This window comes from Vidua macroura, chromosome 5 (genome assembly GCF_024509145.1).
Source record: "Vidua macroura isolate BioBank_ID:100142 chromosome 5, ASM2450914v1, whole genome shotgun sequence".
In the NCBI taxonomy this organism is placed as follows: Eukaryota; Metazoa; Chordata; class Aves; order Passeriformes; family Viduidae; genus Vidua; species Vidua macroura.
Genome location: NC_071575.1, coordinates 15,782,134 through 15,806,706, shown reverse-complemented (window position 1 = coordinate 15,806,706; position 24,573 = coordinate 15,782,134). Strand labels below are relative to the sequence as shown.

The following is a 24,573-nucleotide window of genomic DNA, read 5'->3' as shown; positions in this document are numbered from 1 at the left end:
GCTCTACTCAACTGCTGACTTTCCATATTTAATCACACCCTGTAAAGATTTGTGCAGGAGTTATGTTAAAACACATTCACTTCAGGCACGTAAAGTACAAATGGGCCAGGTTTTCAGGGTATAAAACTGGGGCACCTCTTATGCAGCTGAGTGACCCCTAAAATTAAAGGATGAGACAGGAGCTGCAGCAAAACTCTCAGCAGATGTAAAGGAAAGGTGTGAAACAACAGGAAGGACTGCTACCTTGCAGGAAGAATTTGATCTAAGTTCATCAAAGAGATGTCAAGCAGGTAAGGTGGCACAGGAAGCAGCTGAACTCATTTGGGAGAGATAATTGGGGCAAGAGAGACTGACGATAACTAGCAGGACTGTTGAAAGATGAGACAGATGAAAAGAAAGACTGGTAGGGCAGAGAATTGAGTGTGAAGGTTTTGGGACACAGGCACTGAACAACTGAAGCCCCCACAGCAGGCAAATTTAAACTGGAAGGAAAGGTAAGAATTAACACACATCAAGGACTTCTGTATTTGCAGAAACCTGGGATTTTAGAAGGAGCCATATCCGTCTACTCACCAATATTAGTGTAAGCCAGTTGGAGAGAAGTCCAGTTGGAGAGAGGGTCTCCTCTAGCATGGGACAGTGGTTCAGCAGTCCTTTCTTCAGATCCAAAGGGACTTCTACAAACTTGCAGTAATCCAAAGGAGTTACCACTTGATCTTTTGTCTTTTTTGGTAGAGATGAATTTTCATTTAAGTTCCTGGTATGCTGGAAGTCCATAGGCAGTAAGGGGATAATGGTCAGTCTTAAGAATGAAGGTAGTGAAAAACCAGAGACCTTTATAAGATCAAAAAGTCAGGAAAATTGCTGTTCTTGATCTTTAGGGAAGCAGAGGCAGGTCAGGGAGGGCATGCGAAAAAAGCTGGAGCATTTGGATGCTGGAAAACCAAAAGTTAATTCCAATGATTGACTTAGAGTGGGAAGGCAGAGAATAGGCAAAAGAGAGCTGGTACAGAAGTAGATTGCATTTGGCATGAGAAGGTAAGCAAATTGAAATCCAAATGAGATGTGGGTGACAAAGGATTTTGAGAATTATGTGAGTAGTGAGGTCTCTATGCTGTTGTGAATGGGTGTTTTAGGTTGCTTAAAGAATCACTGGCAAAGGTATCGGCTAAAGCAGGTTTATTTAAAAAGTGAAAGCACGATGAAGTTCATTGGTGAACTACATAGTTGAAGCACACAAAGAAAAACTGGACTAAAACCTAAAATCAATCAAACTAAAATCAGTCTAACATTATCTATGTGGAGGTTGGGGATGGGAAAAGGTTAAGGATGGAAAAGTGTAAGGATAAAAGGGAATGAGGGGAGCCCTCCTGTTGAGTCACAAAGTTCAGAGTAGATGCTTTTGCCGGACGTGATGAATGGCTTAGGCCTCAAATTTTTAACAGCACTTCATTGACAGCCTAATTTAAACAAGTTAAGAAAAGATTCTTTAGAATTTACAATGAGCACAACAGTAACACACAGGCCTACCTTACGTAGGAATCTAATGTACTTACGAATTACAGAGATCAACACTCACAGTGCATGTGTCCTGGTTTTGGCTAGGATAGTTCATTCTCTCACCGTTGCTGAGAGGGGCAGAGGCTAGAGGCGTGTGGGTGTGGCTGGGTTGCTCTTCTAAGCCATCCAGGTCATTGTAGGGGAACAGGGTTCCAGGTGGAAGAAAAGGTGAATATGCAGCAGAAATGGGACAATTTTGTTCCATTTTCTGGAGGAGCAAAGCGGTGACCACTCCTGGGGTGGTGCAGACGTGGAGCAGGGCAATCAATGCAGGCAGGGCAGTCAGTGCCGTGCAGACAATCTGGCTTGGAAGGTTTGAACATCCTTGTTTCTCATTGTCTTGGGCTTGGGGAAGGAGGACACCAGTTGTGGGAGCATCCACCACATTGTCCTTTGTCTTGGGAAGAGCCGTGTAGCTGCTGGGCTGTGGTAACATCCACCATTTTCTCTTTGTCTTGGTGGCCATGCAGAGCTGGGTGGGGGTGGTGAGCACCTTTTTGTATGTAAATCAACTCTTTTCTGCACTGCTGTTATGAGTACTGTTTGCTGTTACTGTTTGGTTTTATTCTTTCATTGCTTTTTCTTTAGTAAATTGTTATCTCAACCCATAATCTCTGCCTTTTTGTCCCTTTCTCACTGGAGGGGACTGGGGAGAAGGGAAGCAGCTATTTGGTTTTAAACCACAATGATTTGCAATATTATATTCACACTTGGCAGACACACACTAAAGGAGTGTGGGGACACACCTGTGAAAAATTCCCGTCCGGATCAGTGCAGTACTCATGTTGGATGCCGTTGCATCATTTTGAAGGGTGAAGGGTTGGCCTCAGGGAGCGGGGGTATCAGCTCAGGCTCCATTGTTAGCTTTTAGCAGTGGTCCTGCAAAAAGAGTGAACTTGAGAATTTTCTTGCTCGGAGGAGTGTCCTGCTCAGAGTGAATTGCTGGCTGCAGCCCTCTGTGGTCCAGGAGAGCTCAGAGGGTCTCACTTAGAACCGCTCTTTACAGGGTCACAAGGGTGTTTTCTTTTGTCACAGCAATTTTCCATCTTGGCCATAATTCAGGTCAGTAACTTTCTGTGTAAGTTCAATCATAAAAGTGGTGTTACACTTGCATTCTTAGGCAGGCAAGAAAAATAGGTTTCCAAGACTGTTCGCTAAAAAGCAGGAGCTCATTAGCCAAAGTAAGTTCCTGGGAGCACACAGTGCTTCTGATGAGCTCAAGGAGCTTAGCTGAGCTGTCATTCATCAAGGCCAAGGCCTAACAAGCATTTCTGAAATCATAGTGTGGCCCAGTGTGAGAGGGGGATGCACCACCACATATGCACAGTGAAAAAAGCTGCTGCTGGGACAAGGCTTAAAACTGCACAAAGTCCTGACAAACAGCGAACTTCTGTGTTTGTGGAGTGAGAGGGTTTCCTAAAGCAGATGATGTTGCGTTTGAGACTGGATGCAGCGACTCCTCCAAACTGAGCTGGTGGTTATTAAAAGCCAGAAGAGCCACTGCTCACCGCTGGCAGGAAGAAACATTCAGCATCTCTGGTTCTGGTATTCTGCCAGGAAGTTTGTGAGAGGCTGCTTCACCTGCAGAGCCACAAGGTACGCATGCCTTGCAGTTTAAAGTCAACATCTCAGCATCAAAAAGTGGTATGCCATAAAATGGTAACCATTGGCAAGGGAATCATCAGGTTGTGAAGATTTTTGTCTGTCCTTTGGAAAAGAAGCAGCATGCTAGACAACTAATGCACATACAGCTGTGAAATAGTTCATCTCCCATGCTAGATTAAAACAGGCAGTTTGTGCCACACGCAGGACTCTAATTTTGCACTAGATTTCTTTCAATATGTGCTGTTCAGCTGGCCTGCTCCACACTTCACTGGAAGATGATGTTTATTTTCACTGGAAGATGGTGTCTAAGATATCAACAAGACAATCATCTAGAAAGAGTAACTTCAACTTTCTCCAAAGTACCAGCCCAAAGAACAATTGACTGTGTGAAGGAACTGCGTGGCAGTGACAAGCACATAGGTGAGAGACATGGCATAGGGATTAGAGAGAATATTTAGATGTGGGCACTTATCTAAGAAGAGGAATATTTGTTATCTCATGTTAAAAGACCGTCTGGAGAGAGTGGGAGAAAAAAGGATTATTAACTGGCAGGAAATCCTGGCAGGATTTTCAGCCCACTGGGAAAGAACAGGGGGATAGTTCTTAGGCTTCTACTGAAAAGCTCTGCAATTGTTCAGTGATCTTGGGCTTCTTTAGGTGAAACAACATTGCTAAATCAGCAAACAGACTCTACTGCTATCAGGTCACACTGATTCTGGTTAGCCATATGCTGGTTCTAGTAAAGTTTCACATTTGATAACCTGAGCTAGACAGAGGCTGGTCACAAGTGAAACACTGCATTTAGATTTTGTCAAACTGGTGAGTGATTTTGTTCCTACTGACTAGACAGTCACACTCCTCCTCATTACAAGCCTGAGTGCAACCAGCCCAAACACCACTGTCCTGCTGAAGAGGCAGAAGAGGGAAAGCAGAGAAGTGGCCTATGGTCCTTGCCTTTCAGGAAGGCTGTGTTCCAAATGCATGAATGGGAAACAGCATCTCCAGCTGGCTCCTGCTCTTGTAAAGACCACAAGCAAATTTCTCTTCAATCCTACTTAACCTTTACAGAGTGCCACATCTTTCTTCTTTCTGTGGAAGTCACGTATCTATATATATTCAAGAATGTGGGTCTGGGTAAAGTGGGGACAACCAGGCAGACAAAAATGCCATCCATGCCATCAGTATGTAAATGGAACCAAATTCTCTCCCTTTCTCTCTCTCCTGTTTTGCTACTGAGCTTGGATAGGAAAACTGCTTTTTCTTTCAATCATAAAAGCTGAATTCAAAACACATTACAACAACATAAGGAAAGATGAAGCTTACTGGAAATATTTAAGAACTGCTGCCTGGATGCAGGCCTGTGTCACGTGCTCTAGGATGACCCTGCTTGAGCAGGGAGGTTGGACCCACTGTGGTCCCTACCAACCTTACCCATACTGTGATTCATACAGTTCCTATGTGAGATGAAGAAGTCAGTCACAGGTGTAACTTCATAAGGTCACTTGATTGTAAGATATATGCCTTTTTGTCTTTTTAAACATGGCATTTCCTATTTTCAAGTCATTAGAACTGCTCGAATTCTCCACATCCTTATATAAAGCGAAATTCATTCTAATATTAAGTCCTTAGGGAAAAAAAATAAAAGGAAAATAAAAATTCATGCTTAGTGTTAAGGATAGGCCAGTGCTTGAGAGAGCATGTTCAAAATTAGTGATCATCTTTTCTAAGCATATAAAAGAAAATCAGAAGGCCAGTCAGACAAAGGAAATGGAAATATGCTCCAGTACAGAGAATACCCAATGAGCATTAACTTTATCCTATAGTGACACCATGAGGAAAAAAAGAAATAGACCACACTAATTTAAAAAATGCATTGGATGCAGTGCAGTCTTCATTCTTCCACTTGTGATTATTGGATAGTGATAATTGCGAGGCTACAGAATGTCAGGCTTGGGCATCTTCTAAGCAAAACTATCCTAATGTATATAGTTGAGGCTAGCACTACTTCTTTCTTGAGTTAATGTTGCAAAGACTGATATTCTTTTCTTCAATTTACCTCCCAGACAGTGTGTAAGTCTATAAAAGTATCAGTGATGGATTAAGTGAACGATGAACGATTCTGCATTGAAATTGTGTGAATCTACTGAAATATACAAGTGTCTGGAAATGCTGCGCATAAGTGGAAGTTAATATAAAAAGATATTAGATCATTCACCATGGCCATCTCTCTATCACAGCCATTACATTTAACTCAGTTATACTTACATAAAACTTAAAGAGTTAACTAAACTAAGTACCTCAAAAACCTGGAAAATTCAACTGATTGTTACAAGTTACTAAGGAAACGAGACTATTAAGGCGCCACCATTATCCCCAGCCCCTGATGAGGCAGGAAAGCCCTTTAGAGAGCTGTACCTAAGTAATTGCAGCTGATGATACATATAGCCTGCTCCATAGACAAAGATGGGGGAAATATTCCTGTCAATCTGACTCTGGGGATATCTATTTCCTAGCCAGGAGTCTAGCCCTGGCATGATGCAATCTGCAAGGAAACAAAAATATGAGTATCTATTGCATCTGAATGTACAGATCACTTGTGTTCAATACTGCACATCCTGAAGCCAATCTCATAGGAAGGAGAAAATATTTAAAGATCAAATTACACAGTACAAGAATGAAATTCTTCCTGATCTGTAGATGACCAACAAGACCTCTGAAACCTCGTATTTCATTGCAGTCCCTTCTCTAGAGCAGACTTTTGCAGACCTGAGGCAAGGAACATTATCAGAGAGTCTCTGAAGTTCCTTTCTGTACCTATTTTTAGGTGAGACATGTAAAGCAAGGAAATAAATATCTCAGCTTTATAATAATCCATAACATTTGAAACATACAGAACACCTGGAAGCATTTAAGCAGAAAGAGAATGTTTACCTCAGATGTTTGTTTAGACTCCATTTTGCATAGAGATGTAGGAATTAACAGCTAATCCCTTTTTGTATATGATTTTACAAGTTTGTTTTAGATCAAAATACGGTGATAATAAAACAAATTCCTTTAAAAAATCCAAAGTTAATGTATTGACAATGACACATTAAGAACAAAAAAAAAAAAAAAATCATAAGCAAAACAATTAGAAATCTGTCAGTAACATTTGCCAAAACCAGTCTCTCAAAAAACCCACAGCAGTCAGTAATGCCTAGAAAAATCCTGTGGTGCTCAGAGTAGATTACTTTTCCATATAACCTCAAATCTGTCATTCCACTGTTTTCCTCAGGAGTGACTTCAGGTCAGTAGTTGCCTTGGTCACCTCTTTAAAAACACCAGAACTGCAACAATTCATAACTTTTTGTAATTTCTCTTTTTTTTTTAAAGTGTAATGAATTTTACCAGGTGTGATTCAAAGGACTTTTCATCTTATCTATTGCAGATAAATGGCTATTTATCATTTGGACTTGGTGATTAAAAATTCTTTAGTTTGAACAAATGCATATTTGCTACCTGTTCTGTTAAGATTATGAATTTCTAATGCCATATTTCCAACATCGTATTTCAAAACTGTTTCACTCTGATCAGTGGAATAAGCTTCTTTTTGTTAATTACATGGTTTTAATATTAATCCCTCATTTGCTTTTCTTATTGGTATTTCACTCCTTGCTTTAAAAACCCTTATCAGTTGTTCTTATACTTCGTAATTTGCATTCTAAAATATTATAAACATCATCTCTTAATATATTTGTCTGTGTTGCACCACAGCTTCTACACCTTTGTTAAAGGGATGTCATGTAAGATAACATCTCATGCAGCGGGTTTGGTGGCGTGGTGGCTTTTTTCACATCTGTGGAACTGTGACTTCTTGGCCCCCTTTCAAAGCTATCCAGCTTTTACACATCCTACATTACATCTGTGCTCCCAACCATGTCAAAATGTATTTGCTGGAATGATTCCAAATCTGTAACTCCCTGATCAAGGTGATACCCTGTTATACAAGGAATATGCAAGCAGAGTACAATCAATGACACCTGGAAAATTCATAATTTTTTACACACTGACATTGGTTTCATAATAAAGATTTCATAAAGGTTTGCTTTTCAAGAACATCTCTGCTAATCCAAAGCCAAATGTGTGGGTGTTTTTCATCTCGCTGTAGTTGATTTAACTTGTAAAAGGAGACTTAACTTCCTTTCTATAGTTCCTCTCAATTACATAAACATTTCTGTGAGCCAGTCAGTAAGAGTTTAGGACAGATTTAGAGCTGCTTGGTGATAATTTATGAGTACTTCATGTTGGCCTGATTACTGAAATGTTTGCTATATGGCTTCATTTGTTTAGTGTAACAAGAATTTGTCAGGAAAAAAACAACTCTGAAAGGGAAGGATGGATTAAGGTACCCAGTTTTCAAACTCTATTCGGTCCTTAAGGAAATGCCAGAATTATTTGAACATTCTGTTCAACACAGCCTCTAAAATCAGCTTAGAGAATGAAAAAGCAAAGTCCAGGAATCTGCAAGAGCAAACCGTGTATTTCAAATGGTAAGTGAAAAGTGCTTTGCTGCTATAAAAGTGCTGCTTCTGCCAGTCACCACAGAAACACCACCACTAGAGTTACATCTTGAATGTGCCACTGCTGCTGGATTATCTATGCTACTGATCTCTGACAGTAGTCAAGTCTTGTCTTCACTTCCTTTGGGGAAGAATTTTTGCAGTCCTCCCCTTGGACTAAGTCCTTGGGTTACAATATTAATTGTATAACTCAGCTGTTCTCACTTTGACATTCTGACTGGGTTTATGAACATTCCTCTTTTTCCCTTCAAGGAATCTCAGCAGCAATGAACCGTCCATTTAGAAATACAAAAAAGTATCTCATTTTCAATAGAAAAAAACATTTTGTTAGAACTCAAGTGTAGCTAAAAACACATTCTGAACAGAAGACACTCAAGTTCGAAGCCCCTCGCTTCCTATCATACGCATTAATTGCTATTGAGACATCCAAAGTATGATATACTCTTTCTCACAAAGGCAAAGTTAAGGCCTCTTGTACTTGCTGCTAACTGCTCAAAGTATTCACTGTGATCAGATTCTCATTTTCCAAACAAGAAACAAAACAAACACATTGGCAGATACATAACAATCCTAAAGTAATGTCTAACCCATCATAGAACTCAAAGAGCAAAATAAATAAAGCAAAATGGATGGACAAATTACATGAGCTGGAAGCACTGTGGTTTAATTTTTGAAAAAGAGGAGATGTAATTTGTATGCAAAATAAAAATAAATATATAAAGGATAGTTTTCAAAGAACATGATCTTAATTTCCTAATTTTGCATATTAGCAAAAAAATAGCTATATGATATATAACACATAAATGTAACAGCTTGTTAAAGATCACTCCTTTTTTCTGCTATTACATGCTGAAGAAACCAGAGAGAGAGATCCAGAACACAAACTGAGAAAATGTTCCATTCCACAGAGTCACTTTGTGTTTTAAAAAAAGTGAAGCCCAACTTTCCTGCAGTGAGTCTTCCCCTAACACTACCAGGGCTAGAACCCTGAACAGTGGAACCAACCCCTCATTGAAGGAAGGTTGACATAAGTAATTAAGGACTAAAAATGAGATGTAAGGAGTAGTATAGGAGCTTGAGAAACTACAACGTGTAAAGAGGTCACAGCTAGGAGAAGCCTAAGAGGAAAAGTAGATTATAGCTCAAGGAATAGACTTCTTTTTCCATGGAAACCAAAAGTTTAACCCTTTCAACAAAGATATTTCTGGCAAAAGGAGATAAAACAGTCAAATTGGTAGCCTTATCACTTATTGCCACCCACTATTTTTAATAAATTTTTAACCAAATTTAAATGATCAAGATATATTATGAAAAAAATTCGAGGTCACATGAAGTTCAGTTGAATTGTACCTATCACTGATACAATTTCATAGTGAAAAACAATTCTTCCACAAGTTCAGCTTGGCCCCTCAACAATTTCTTTGAATGAATGTGTACCTGTAAGATCTTCCTCAAACCCAGTGCTCCAGACTATAAAAAAACCAGCTGCTGTCTCAAAACAACAATTTAATACCTGAATCCCTGGTACTGTAGAAATATTTTTTTTTTTTTTAAGTAATATCTGCTCTATAATTTTTGAAGTAGAAAAACTACAACTCTTTGGCTTTGATAAATTGAGAGTGCAACATCCGCAAGAGAGTAAAACATGTCTTTAAATATTTTGAAAACTCAGACACATTCACATTCAGGTGACCTTTTTTCATGCTATTGTTAAACATATACTCAAATTGAGGTACAACTTAGGCAACATTTCTTCTGTTCAAACTCTTTGAAACTGTTTCTCTTCCTATTTTCTAGTTCTGAAATTTAAGGCACATATTGGTAAGACCACACATTCTCTCCAAGATCTCAGTTGGAAATATAAACCTATATTGCTATCCTGTACTGAATTTAAATAAACTTCACAGCACCTTTCAAGAAATTGTGCAAATACCCTAAAAAATCAGGAGCTACCAGCTTCCTTCAGTATATCTTACCTTAGCTTGTAGATTCTGAGTGCTCAGCCATCAAGACAAGATTATTGGCTTCAGGCTGGATTCTCTAGCTCAAAATGTTTGATCTGCATTTAGAGACAAATTTCCACTGGTCTATGCTTATGTTTGTTCATTCATCTATTCTCTACCAAAAAGGCTCTAAGCATTTCCAAGTCTCAAATTAAAAATATGCTATTCCTCTCAGGTATTATTTCAGGGCTATTAAACCAGAAGTATGTTTTTCAGGCTTTCCTTAATCTTTTTTTCCCTACACTTCTTCTGGCAAGGGGCTTATAAACAACAGCCAATACGGATCACAATATTAAATTAAAGGAGAAATTTAAGTGGTTATAACTGGGAAGCACAAAAATAAATGTTTTTATTGTTACTCTGGGACAGGAAAACTTGCTCTCAAAATGTGTCAAGACTAAGATTTCTTAGCACTGAAGTAAGAGTTTGAACCAGCAGGCTACAAAGTCTTATCAACCCAAAGACTGACACTAATGAGGAAGAGGAATATGAACAGTTATTACTGTCTTTGGAGGATATGGTAGGCAAATAATATGATTTTTAGAAATAAACCACTGCTATCATGTGCTAGAAAGTACTATAGAAATTATATTTTCTATACAGTTACAGAGAAGAATTAGAAAAGTCTAATGCTTTAGAAAAGTAAAATAAAAGGTATTTTAAACATCAAGCATACTTTATGTGCATTTATGCAGTAGAAATAACACATGCTTTACCTAAGGAGTATCATGGTTACTTTTGAAGAGTTTGAGTGTGTAAATTTTTATTTGCCTCATTTTGAGTTATTTTAAACATCATGATTTTCAAAACTCATCTGAGGTCATACATTATTAGAGAAACTGAACAAAGCTAAAAATAAATCAGAGACACAAATAAATTGAAGGAAGCTAACACAGTAAGAAATTAAAAATACCACATAAACACATGGAATCTAATTGCAGCATCCTAAGTAGTACTCAGAGGATGCCTCTTGAGTACAGAACGAGAATCCTCTCTAGCCTGAAGGACATGAATCTAACCATTCTCAGAGCACTTCTCCTACGTACAACATATGGTTTGTTAAATGGAAACAAGCACAGGAAGCTAATTTGTTCTGTAAACAGTCAGGCCCCAAGAGAGATACTGCCTATTGAAACACTTATAAGATACTTTAGTTTTCTCATCCTCCTGAACAAACACACAGAAGCAGCTTAAATAGTTCTAGTCCAATTATTACCCAGTTGTGCTATATCCCTCAAATGCAACTGTAGGAGATGATATAGGAAGTGATGAAGCTGTCAGTGACATGTGCAGACTGAAAATCTGACTCCTTTGTACTCTTTTAGTTTGTACCCTAACAGTGTCAGCCTAGGCCTCTATTAAATCTAATTGCAAGGTTTCTCATAAAAACACCTTCTAGAAGAAAGCTGTGCAGTGAATTAATGAAGAAAAGCCTCTTAAAAACCAGCATCTGTGCTCCAAACAGACTGGTCCCCACATCCCAAAAAAAAAAGCTCACATCAACGCCATCATAGACATGGATAGCAGCACACCCCACAGAAGTTTTGGAAGTGCTGAAAAACACAATCAATCTACTGTCAATCTACTGTAGAGTTCCAGCCACAAATAAGCCTGGTCTCAAGCTTAACACCTTACTGCATATTGGCAGAGCCAGTTACTGTACCCCAATCCTAGCTTGAAAGAACAAAGTGAAATTGAGCACAGAAAAAGAAAAAAAAAGATATCATACTGGAAGTGTTCAGAGTGTCTGACACCCTCCCTATCCTCCAAACAGTAAAGGTCATTTGGCTTCTGCTTTTCTTGGAATCACAACAGAAATTAGGTGTCCCAAGTCCTCAGAGCTCTTGGGCATCATCATCACCATCTATGAACCCAAATAAATTTGTGCCTTCATAGTAGACACAAGGAGGAGGAAAGCACAAGGTGGACAAATACACCTGAGAGCTCAGGTGTTCTACCAGAGGGAAATACAGCCCCAAGGCTGAACTTTTCCACTGCTGGGCATTGCCGTGGAGTCTGTACTTGCTATGAAGGAGAAAGGGCAACCAAAGAGCTCAAAAGGAGGCTGTGTTCTACTAGCAATTGCAAAACCATACCTGAATTCTCTGTGATCTGCTGCCATTCTGGATTTAGCACCTCCTTGAAGATGAGGGCAAGTAGCCTCCCTGCGATGTTCTGTTCCAGGAGGGCAGAGGAAAGCACCCAAGTCAGAGTCTCTCAGCCTGGTCTTCCCCAGAAACCTGCAAGGACATCAGCTTCTGCAAAATACCTCGGGAGAGCAGTGATAAGGACAGATTGTGTTGTGGCTAGATACAACCTGGGGAACTGAGCCCCATACAGAGACTTTGCTGAATTTAAAAATTGTAAAAACCCCCTCAAAGCAGTGATTTGCACAGCATTCTGTAATGGGAAGTCTAACTGTGTAATTTTATAAAGGAGGCAAAATAATTTTGGGGTGGGGGATAGTCCTCTACCAGCAACAGGTTACCAGTTCCTGTTCTACCCACCCCCCACCCATTCCAGCACTACAAGAGATCTATCTGGAAAAACCTCAGCCATGGAGTGAACAGTTCTAATTTAAACAACTGTGTGAGATAAGAGAGGGGGAAGGAGAACACTGCAGTTGGAGGAACAGTACACTTTAAGGCAACACAAAGCATCCTCTAGAGCAGCTGTATCACACATGGGTACAATTCCCAAGGAAAGAGAAAAAAGTGATATGTGAAGGAGCTGTAAGTCTAATTGACCAAGTGAAGAGACTTAAAACTTCTACAGAAACTGATAGGCATGATTAATAGGAAGTATACAAATTGTTTTCACAAAAGCATATTATAATTTTAGTTATAGAACTAGACAAAATTGGCAATGTTCATTAGTTAAATTTGAATGTAGACTGATTAATTTTGATCTGACATTAAAAAAGATAATGGGAGCACTCATATTCAATCTACATAAAAATTGCCTTTAGCCAAATTCTGTTTCCTTTACAATACATGTAACATCGAAGAGAACAGCCAAATCTGATGATACAGCAAGACTTACTTTTTTTATTACAGTAAACTGTCTTTTAAAATATTTTAAATTGAAGAAGTTGCTTTCTTGGCTCCTATTTGAATGATTTTTCACTTGAATTTTTACATACTTTTCCTGTAAATCAGATCTATTCTTTGGCTCTTCAGACATTTTCATCACTATTCCTCTTCTTCCACCTCAGTTTCAAATACTTACAGCCAAATCCAGACTTCTATATATGTGAATGCAACCATCCCAACATCACCTTCTGTGAAGAACAGCTTCCTCAGTTCCAGCAACAAGCACTTCTGTGCTGTCATTCTTCCAGAACATCCAAGAATGTCATATTTATCTCACATTTCTTCAAGTTTCTGTGCTATTTGCTTCCTAGTCACTTCAAAATTGCAATTGTCTCTGAACTCTGCTCATGCACCATTTGCTTTCTGCATTAAACTGTGATCAGGTTTTTTTTCCTTATCATCAGAATTTCATTAGTGTTCTCAGACAAGAGAACTTTCTGCCCTGGTTCCTCATGGGAAATATTTTTCCTGTACCTTTTAACCTGGTTGGATCTCTAAGTTCAGCCTGACAGCGTCCTAAGCAGTAAGGACAGCACAGTCTCTGGGATAGAGGGATACTGGCTAAGAGAAGCTTCCTGCTCTTCAGATCCTCAGCTACTCAGGAGGTACCAATGGACTCTCTACAAACTGGACACCAGAGGCAACTCTGTCCTGAACATTGTGGATATATTCCAAGACTTTGTTTTCCCTCTGTTTCCTTTTTACTTCACACTCATATTTAATACTGTTGCTCACCAGTCAAAGCACTTTCGATGCAGTTTGTAAAGCAGCATTATGTTTTGTTTTAAAAACGAAACCACAATAGAAGATGCAGCACTCCCCCTCCACCCCAGGTATAAAAAAAACTGACTCAGGAATTCAAATTCATTTACAACTTTGGCCAATATTGCCTGGATCATCTTTATTAAGTACTGTACATACTTGGAATACAAAACACCGTGGTCTTTTCTATTGAACTTCTTCTCTTTACATTTCTGCCAGCAGTACTTTGATTATATTGACCCGTATTCAACAGCACCTTAGAAAGAGTAGAATTTCAAGTTGGAAAAGAGGAAAAACTGGTGATTGTCAAAAACAGGGAAATACTAAGAATGCCTATTAAATTTTATGAAATGCACACAAAAAATACTAAAAGTAAAAATTTCATTATTCAGTACCAGTTGAGATACTTGCTACTGTACTTTTTACAATCAAGTAGTTAGACAGTGTTCTACTGCCAGCTACAAAAATATGAAAATCATATTAATGCTTGTGCAGTTGCTTATAGCAGTTGAGAGACAATTGAATAGAAAAGGCTTACTAGGTACCAAATAAAACATTGCTACCCAATTATTCAGAAAGCATTTGTCAAGTACAATTAGTACAAAATATTGATATTTCTACCCAATATTGAATCTATAAATAGACTGTAAAAATTACAAAAAAAAAATTTAAAAAACCATAAAATCACATATTACCAGGCAAGAGATCAACTGGGCATAAAATCCCATGTAAACAAAGCTGACAACACTAAAGTGTCTCCATAGTATAAACTGAATGTTACTTCCAAAAGAAAAAAAAAATTAAAATTCACACACCTTCTTATAATTTTCAGTACATAACTTTTAAGCCATTTCCATTCTCATTTTAGCTGCTTAGCTGTACTCATCCTTTGACTGGAAATGTGGCACAGTCTCTTCCACTTCAATTACAATATTGAATTTCAGGTTTTGCCATGAGACAAGACGACTCAGGATGTTCCCTTTAATGGGAACAGCTCATCCATGTTACAATCTCCACTGGTTTGAAGCATGAAGGTTCTTACTGCAAGTGGAAGGCACAGCTGCTGTAAACTGAACATCTTCTCAATTTGGTTTGAACATCAAGCACCAACATGGCTGGCTCCATTTGGCAAATGAAGAATACCCCAGCTTCTTCCCATTCTGTACTAAATGAAAATCCTTGCATTGCACCAAAAAAAAAAGGTTTTTTTGAATCTTACACAGTTGTGTTCATTTAGCCATCGGCCTTAGCATAAAATATAATTTCAAAGTATTATACACTTATTTTTTCTTCACTGCTATTAATTTCAACTAATTTGAATAAATCTTAATATAATTTCCTTACAAAACTGGAAACAACATACTTAGGATGCAAATCAAGATTTAAGGATTATAATAATTCTTATTAAAAACAAGATTAAATGCAAGTTCATTTGAAAAAACTTGCATTAAAGTACATAAATATACATGAATACAACAATTAAATATAATTCACAACTCAATGACTGCCAGACAAAGCAAAATTTTCTTTCCAGCTTAAAAAATTAGTTATCTTTGCAGTGCTCAGACTACTAATCAGAACTTCTGTAATACATAAAGAATGCCAAGATTATCAACAGTCACATATACTTTGAAATTAGGGGACACATGTATTGACTTGAGGTTTGTTCCATTTGTGTAGAAGGTTTGTAAGGATTCTCCAGTAGTTACATTCCACCACTATAAAAAATAATAAAAACACACTTTCAGTTAGGTGAAAGAAGTTTAGAATAAAATCTATTAACAGGCTTAACATGGCTAGCCCAGTTGATTGCTTTTACCAAAGAGGTAGAATTAAAAATACAACCATGAAATTAATTAACATTAAAAACAAATAATCTTTAAGTAGAATAAGTTTAGGACTAATTACTAAATAGAAGGCTTTCAGATGAAAAGAGACTTCAAAAAGACTGAAGCTGTTAAATTTCAAGAAAACAGACAAAATAAATTCAGGTACTGCCCCTTACCCCATCACAAAATACAATCAATAGTCATAAACTACAATTATGTCCAAACTTTTAAGAATGATGTATTTTCATATAACCAAATGAATACATGAAACACATTGCCAGATAACTTAAATTATAGCTGAATTAAAAACCTATTAGACACACAAGAGTATTGATCATGTACTCGTTTGAAACCATATGCAGTTTTTTTAGTAGGACTGACCTCTTTTTCAGTGAGATTACAATTAATATTTTTTAGAATACACAGTTAGCACTAACAACAAAGAAACCAAGAAACCTGCAACCATCAGTTTACCATAGTCTGAAATCTCAAATTTCTCAGAAAAACTGTAGACCAATGCAAAACTGGACCTAACACAATCCAGCACAAAGCTGTTATTCCACTGTGCCAGTAAGAAGTCTACCCTCTATTCTGGCAGCATTTGAGTGCAGCAGCAAAATATCACAAGAGATTACCTTCAGCTTTGATCACATTGAAAAGCAGATGGTATTACTACTTTTCAGCTTACTCATCTCATGAAATATGTAACATTATAGTTGTGTGCATAATACAGATTTGCAACTACACAGCTACAATGCTCTGATTAAAACCACTATTCCTAAAGTGTCTGCTATTTGATGGAGACCCCCTCAAAAAAAGAAAAAAAAATTAACCAAACCAAAAATGGATCTTAATGAGCTTTTGAACCTTTGTTCTGAATAAATGAGCAGGTGCTGTGCCAGCAGGTTTCACTCACACAGCAAGTTCAATAGTACACAGGTGGATACACCTCATCTGTGACTAAGATGACTCATTCATTTAAAGGTGTCGATCACGTAACTCTAGAGTCCAACTCAGTCTGGCTTTTAGGGGTCCAGACTCCTGAAATGTTCTGGACTTTCCCTGACTAGTATGTCCCTACAAAATGGCTCTGTGTGCGTGTGTGTGTTTCCATGCACATCATACACATCTATCTGTAGATCCTAAAAGAGAAGCAGAAATACTTTCAGAAGACACTGTGGTTGAATATGGTCCCACAACTAGGAAAAGACAAATGCCATTCCCACTTTCACAAAGAAGGTACTGAGAACTACAGGTCAGTAATCTTCACTGCAATGTCCCGGATTATTACGGAACAAGTTTTCTGGAAGTCATTTCAAGTCACATGAAAAACAAGGATGTGCTACTGAACAACTAGCAGAGACACATCACAGGTAAATCATGCTGAACCACCCAATTGACTTCTGCTGACAATAACTGTCTCTCCAAACAGCATGGCAAGAGCAGCGGATGTGAGCAACCTTGACTTTAGCCACGCCGACAGCGTGGTCTCCTATAGCATCCCTACAGCCAAGCTGGAGGGATAAGGACTGGCTGAGTGGAATACAAGGTAGGTAACAAACTGAGTGGGCTGTTAGTTCAGTCACTGTGTATTGAGCCCTGCTCAAGTACAAGAAAAACACTGACAAACTAGAGCAAGACCAGCACATGGTCATTGAGGTGGCTGGACACCTAGAATAGATGTCATGGAAGACAGAGTACTGCATTTGTTTAGGAGGCTAACTGCTGTCTTCCACTAATAAGAGGGCTAGAGATAAAAGAGATAAGGTTAAAGATAACCCTCTTTACAGGGCCCAGAGGAAACCCTGTTGGATTGGGGACAATATTTTAAGGGACAAGGCCCTAAACAATTTTACCTAACTCTGCAAACCACTACTAGCAAGGGGCTGGACTAGAAGAATTCCAGAAGTCCCTAACATCCTAAACCATTCTACACTCCAAGAAGCATTACAATGCCATTCTGTGCAACCACAAGATAAAATGAGGTGGAAGCTAGAAACAGAAAGTATGTCTTATTCTTTAATATAAAATGAACATCAGAAGGTGCTTTCATAACTAACTTAGAAATTTCAACTCTTTGTTACATGGTTACTGACTTCAAAGACTTAGTCTGATAGCATGTCTAACACCTAGACACCGACCAACAATCAGCTAAACTCCATCCCTCCGAGGTGAGAACTTTGCCACATGTAATTTCACACACACATCATTTTCACAGTGTCAATTTCACAGACATCACTTTTTAAATAACAGGTGTTGGCTATCACTAGGGGGAAAAAACCAACACAAAACCTCACAAGAAATTTAAAATTACGAAGAACCATTCACAGACTGAAAAAAGGCCACCTCTTCCCCTTCTCAAAAAACCATATGCCCAGTAGATGCTTGAACCAATGAAAGATTGATCAAAACACTGATTTCCTCCAAATATTACTTATAAAATGTCTTTCAAGGCAGAAATCTTCACCCGCAATTTCTTCTGGATTTCTACTTATGACAAAATCTAAACCTCAGTATCTCAAAAAAAAAAAAAAAAAAAAAAGCCTGATATAGAGCATTTTTCTGCTCATTATAAAGAACAGAATTTCTGTCAAAAGTGAGTAGATATTAAGGCATACAAAAATGATTGGAATCTTTAAAATTAAAGACGTTAAGGAAGGACATTGCAAATGAAACTCTGAAGTTAATAAAAATGGAATGTATGGAGTTTGAAAACAAGCCTGAATTCTTAAAAGATTTTTTCAGGGACTTGCAGATATGAGAAGAAGTGAAAAGTGCTAGACCATCACAAAAATGAAGCAGCTTTGTGTTAAGGTCTGTTTACTGAATTAGTCTTAATTGTCAGAGTACTGCCATTTAATAAGGTATGACAGGATATTGTATTATTCCAAGGCTTACCTTAAGATAGCCTCCAGATGACACAAGCATTTTACTGTCAGGAGAAAAGGAGAGATCTGTTACCCAACCCCCATGTGTTGGTTCTCCTTCATCTACAGTAACGGGGGAGCAGAAATGAAGTAATGCACCGGTTAAAACGTCCCAAATCTAAAAGAGAAAAAAGAGTATTTATAAAACTTAACAGGGGAATAAATGCCTCAAATGAGGAAGCCTGTAATACACTTTCCATATTAGAGAGGAAAAAAAATACCTTGCAAATATATATTATACTTGAAGTGACAAAATAATTTCAAAAAAATCTTGTCTTAGAACTGTATCTTATATAGAGGATTTAATCACACATGCAATTCACAGTAGAATTATTATTAAATCATGTGAATCAGTTCCTTAGCATTCATGGAACATAAATCTATCAATATCATTACAAACTACTGCCTGATGTGGCAAACTTTGCTATTTTCACCCCTATGTTCACCACAATGCTATGGAATTAGATATGCAGAACACAAACCATAAAAGCTCTTCTGTCTGTGAACAGACAATCAAGTGAATTATAAAATAACATCAAGATTAGAGCAATACCCTTATTTCTCCTTTGTCATCTCCAGTGGCCAATAGTTTGTTATTCGGAGAGAAAGTACAGCACCGCACACAGGCTTCGTGGTCTTTCAGTTCATGAAGAACAGATGAACTTTCAAAGCTCCATATCTTAATGGAAAACATTACAGAGGAGTGAAAGACAAGTTCAAAACAGTCATGATTTCTTTCTAAAAGGCATTAGCATTAAACTACACATAAGATTTTTTATACATATGCATCTTTGTATGTGAATTTATGTAAATGTATTATACTGTAGAGTCTGGTTCTCTTTTTTATTACCTGAATCACACAAGAATGCACTTGCTATGAATTACTGAACTGACTGTATGTATCTTTCTTTAGAATATATGTTTTAATGAAACCTATATATTTACAATGAAGTTTAAAGCTGTTCATAGAAATAGGATTCATCAACCACTTGAAAATTATATTTTAGAAATCTAATGGAATGTTTTATGAACATAATGGGGAAGAAGTCCCAGCTCACTACTTTGTGCACCTGCCCTCTGGACCTATGAACAGAAACTTCACTGGAAGTCTCAGAAATTTTTCTTAACTTTACAAATTAAGAATGTCAGACTATCAACAAATCGATACAGAGAAACAAACAAACTGTTCTGCACAAAGCTGTGCATTAAACACACATTTTATTTGTGCCGAAGCCACTAGGCTTAAGTTATATCCAAGATCAATTGCAAATGACTGCATCCGCTTTAGTAACATGTTGACGGATACAAGAAATTTAAAACTAGACATACAACAGGATAATTTGAATAATCACTAGTTACCTCAAAATGAAAAACATAGAATACTTTTCAGGACAAATAAGGCACTGTTTTTATCTCTGTACAGAAGGTAACCAACCTTTGCAGTTTTGTCAGCAGAAGCAGATGAAAATTTACTACCATCAGGTGAAACAGCACAGGAAAGAACTGCGCCTCCATGACAAGCAAAATCTCTTTCTGGGTTTCCAGTAGTGATATTCCAAACCTACCACATATACAGAAAAAAATGGTTACTTTTTTAACACAGTAAAAAGGTTAAAACACACAACAATATATAAAGGATAAAACTCAGCTAGATAGTTCTATTGTGGCCAACATTTTGTTACACTCACTGGTATAGATAAAATACATCAGTGCAGATCTTACTGAAAATAGAAAATCCACAAGTTTGTCTTAAAAGTCAGCTTACACTTTACAATTGATTCAGTAAAATGTGTGCCCACACAAAATGTAGGAATTACCAAATGTTACAAAAGACAGTCAAATGTGTTTGATGTGATTTCTCAGTTCACAGCCTTTTACTCACCTTAACAGTTCCATCAAATGACCAGGAGAGGATTTTTGAATTTTCCAGGAGTCTAAAATCCTTGATTGCTTCATTGTGCCCTCTTAGAAACACACATTCACTCAATTGCCAATTCCATACCTAATCATAAAAATAAAATACATTTTTTTACAAAAGTGAAGCAGCAAACATAAGAAGCATGAACTAACTTTTTATTTTTAAGTAACAGGACAAGTTCTTATGGTGGTGGTAATTAATTAAAATGCTAGATATTGAAGTGATCCATAATGGAGATGCTGAAGTTTGAGAGTGCCATAGTATTTAATGGTCAACCTATGACAGAGTTCCCTATAATACACATATAATCTTATTTGCAAAGTGAATATTATACCTAAAATTCACTGGTAATTAAAAAAACCCAAACAATAACTTGCAGGCACCTGAGTAGTTTGGGGTTTTAAACCTTTGATCATTACAACATATAGACTTATTTCACCTGGCAGACCTCATGTTTGCTTACTAAAATTAGATTTCTTTTATATTTTTAAAGGGCATTTTGAATGAAGTGCCATTTTGCTTTGCCTTTTTATAACAAAATGACACTTCTATTTTCAATTCAACTACTCACTGCAAAATGAGCTATGTGCAATTTTTTCTACAGAAGCTATTAAGCATCAATTTATTTTAAACAGCAACGATGTAATAGTTTTCCAAGGAACAGGTTTCCTGCAGCAGGGCGAACAGAAAGCCGCGTGTGCAGGGGACAGTCCTGGGGGTTCAGCCCACCAGAGGGAGCTGAGGGCCAGCAGAAACACATCCCACGGCAGACCCAGGAGAAGGATCCCAGGCTGAGGATCAGCACCCAGGAGTGCTTTGGAGCTTTTGTTCAAACTTTGGGTTCAGCAGTGAGGGCTGGAGGCTCCTGAGCAGCTGGACCACGTGCCGAGGGATCCTGTCAGCACTCTGAAGCACTCTGCTGGACAAACCAGGGCTCAGCAAGCTCCAAGTGAGACACAGATCTTTACTGCACAACTGTGCCCCTGAGGTGGATAATGCTAACACAGACACACCTCCGGAGCAAACCCACCTTGCTGAGAGGCAGAGGTTCCTAATTCGAGCCCACATTAGTGCAGCCACTCTATTTCTAGCTGGTTTTCAGCACTGCACTGGACAGGGTGGGCACACCAGCCTGCTCAGAGACTTTTTACATCATTCCCCAAGACAGTGGAAGCAAGCACATTGACAGACCTACCACATCCCAAACCCTCATTTCAGAACTGCTGAGTCACCTTGTTTGACAACTAATGTTTCTTTTGCTCCTTGCAAAGCCTTTCTATCACCCACAGCAGTAAAAATAGGAAATCTGTAATATTCATTATCACATAAGGCATAAATAAAAGCTACACTTTCTACAGTCCCTTGCCCCTGGATGGAGCAATGCAGAATACAGTAATAATTTACTGAGTTTAGATTATCTGTAGTATAAAAGCCCTTTATTTTAAGTAAGTTACAGCATTATCTTTTTAAATATTGCCCAAACCTGTATAACTGAATCATGAGCACTTGAGATGAGAGTCTGACAGTCGGGTGTAAATCGACAATGCTGCACAGATGTCCTGTAGGCCTCCCGGGACTGCAGAACCTTCCCATCTGACAACTGTAGTACCTTTACAATGAAGAATGCAATAATTGCATTTATTTGACACACTTGAGGAAAACAAGAACATGCAAATTCTTTCTTAAATTACATGAGATTGTAAATACATGATTTTAAGTCACTGGATTGGAACAACCAAAAATTTCTATTAGCTTAGTCTGGGTAAAATGAAATTCAGAGCTAGATTATTAGCACTACCTTTAATTTAGACATCACCCACAAATGTAAATTGAATTACTATATTGAAAAGTATTATTAATCAAGTCATCCAAATGACATTTATTTTAGAAAAAAAAAGCATAAGAGTGTTTTCCTACTATTTTTAAAATCAGATTTAGGATTTAATACCTTTATTGTTCCACTCTCCTGTCCAAAAGCTGCAAATTTAAGATCTTCACTTAAGCAACAGCAGGAAATGGGGGATTCTTGGGCTGCTGTCTGCATAATAACATTGTCTGTATTTCCATTGATAAGCTGTAAAATAGGAAGGTAATTAAGGTATTACAGTATTTTAAAATTTTAACTTAAATAAATTACAATATAGAGCTGAGAATGCCAAAGGGAACAGTTACAAATTTTAAATTACTAGTTACTTTTATAAACCACTTTGGATGTTGGTGTACTTAGCACTTGGTGTGGCATGGCCCACAGCAGTAAGAGTATAGCCACTATTTCCTTTAGTGCACATCTGGGCTCACACCTCTCACTGCCCCAGTTTGAGATGATTCCTTCAGCTACTACTACACAGAGCTTTGAAGCAGTAAATAATTTGCTACGTAACACCCAGTCTATAAGTGCTGCACGCATTACACATTGCTGTGCACATCTGAGCCACCTGGAGGGCCCACAGACCCCCATCATGAAGGGATAGGAGTTCTGGTCCTCTGCATCCAGACTCAGTTTCAACATCAATGTAGAAATTTCCCCTCAAACCCCTCACATTTTTTCACTTACTAAACTAGGCACAGTTTCCAGATACAAAAATTTTATCACACACTGAGTCATCTGCTACAGATTCAACTCTTGAAGGCCAAGAACAAGAGGTTCTTTAAGGGCTCAGTTTTCTACTGAAATTTGCAGGTAACAGTCAAATATACTAAAGTATTAGTAAATACATCTTACTTGTAAATTCTTCTGATTGTAGATGGCTAAAATCATCACTTCACCATTGTGAAACACAACATCTAGTTCACTCTTTAGAACAGCATCAGAAGACTTGCACACCTTCTTTGTTTCCCAGATCTGTTGAAGAACATAGTGTTGCATTAGCTTTATTAAAGAACAAGACATAAAACTTGCTGATTGACAGCACCTGTAAACCAAAGGCTTATAAACTTGCAAGTAACACTGAATTTTTAAAACAATGGAAATGATGCTTCTGCTGTTTTTGATACTAGGGAAAGCTGTGCAATTACTACAGTGATTCCAACAGCTGAAATAGAACTTTTTTCCCCAGGCTGACTACAAGACTCCCCGGTGTTTAGACTCATAGCTGTAATAGCCAAAATTTTCTAATATAAAGAGCAGCATTAAAATCCAATTACAAAAAATATGAAATACAGATTTCTATATTTCAATTGCTTTCAAAATTTCAAGAACGTATGTGTTAACTTGGGAGAAAGGGAAAGGCTACCTTGGTAAGATATAGTTATATTTTCACAGGTTTTAATGAGACATTACAATATCAGAAATCTATCCTAAATATTAACAGGCAAATATACCTAACAATGAAACATATCAAGTCTGCTAGAATCCTCAAAAACCTTCAAAATTCCCAATTCAGATAAAATGTTAAACAAAATAGAAGGTTATAATTACTCTTGAAGTGTGACCAGACTTTAAAAAGTCATATAGATACAGAGGAAATTTAGATAAACAGTAAATAAAGCAAAAAAGCCAGTATATTTTACTGTACATGTAAATTATTTTATAACAAATATTTAAATTTATATTGACTATAAACTTACATACCAAATACAGAAGTATATTTTTATGTATTTTATATATGATTTTACAGTAAACAACTGCTTAAATGAGTGACTTAATACCTATCTAAATTCAGATATTTCAAAAAAGAAAAGTTATCTTACACGTATTGTCTGGTCATCAGATGAAGTCAGAAATAAAGATCCATCTGGTGAAAATGTCACACAGTGAACCCAGCTCATGTGTCCTCTGCAATATGCCACTTTTGATAAAGACTTAATATTCCATAACTACAATAAAAATATGAAAGAAAAACTCAAAAATATTTAGATTGCATTTACAATGAAAATAGTGCAGGTACACTAATTACTTACTAACTAATTACGTACTTACTAATTAGGACAATTATTATGCATTCTGGTATTTTCTTAGTTCTTATTCTGAAATCAAATGTAACAAGAACTGTGCCTGCTTATCAGATTTCAATGGTCAGGGAAATGGAATCAGCAGCCTCTTTGACTGCCATGATTTTAAAAGACACAGGGAAAAAACAAATCACATTATAAAGAAAATACAAGTTCTACTTGACTGTAGAGATTGAAAAACCAAAAGACCCCAAAACAACAGTAACAAAAAACCCCAAACTAACCCCAAGCCCAAACTTGGTATTTGTACAGACCTACTCTAGCCATACTAGCCTCAAAGTTATTCTAGATGTTCCCTTCCTTCTTATGTACCAGCACACAGAAGGAGAGAGGGTTTGGTTTGAGTTAAGCAATACTCCTAAGAGTG

The 24,573-nt window shown here is 37.5% G+C and overlaps 1 protein-coding gene across 4 annotated transcripts in view; it reads right to left on the bottom strand.

The window, feature by feature from the left end:
* Positions 1–13,682: 13,682 nt before the first annotated feature.
* The window catches only part of APAF1 (apoptotic peptidase activating factor 1), a 31,211-nt gene continuing 20,320 nt past the window's right edge, over positions 13,683–24,573 (bottom strand). For 3 of the 4 annotated variants that reach the window (XM_053978790.1, XM_053978789.1, XM_053978792.1), the window contains 9 exons: positions 23,946–24,071; positions 22,978–23,097; positions 22,204–22,329; positions 21,739–21,864; positions 20,220–20,339; positions 19,773–19,898; positions 18,891–19,016; positions 18,309–18,455; positions 13,683–15,299 (listed from right to left, as the gene is read on the bottom strand). In XM_053978790.1, coding sequence (XP_053834765.1) covers positions 15,156–15,299; positions 18,309–18,455; positions 18,891–19,016; positions 19,773–19,898; positions 20,220–20,339; positions 21,739–21,864; positions 22,204–22,329; positions 22,978–23,097; positions 23,946–24,071 — 1,161 coding nt within the window. In that variant the 3' untranslated portion in view covers positions 13,683–15,155. The remainder of the gene's footprint in view (positions 15,300–18,308; positions 18,456–18,890; positions 19,017–19,772; positions 19,899–20,219; positions 20,340–21,738; positions 21,865–22,203; positions 22,330–22,977; positions 23,098–23,945; positions 24,072–24,573) is intronic. The other variant, XR_008437342.1, reaches the window with a different exon arrangement.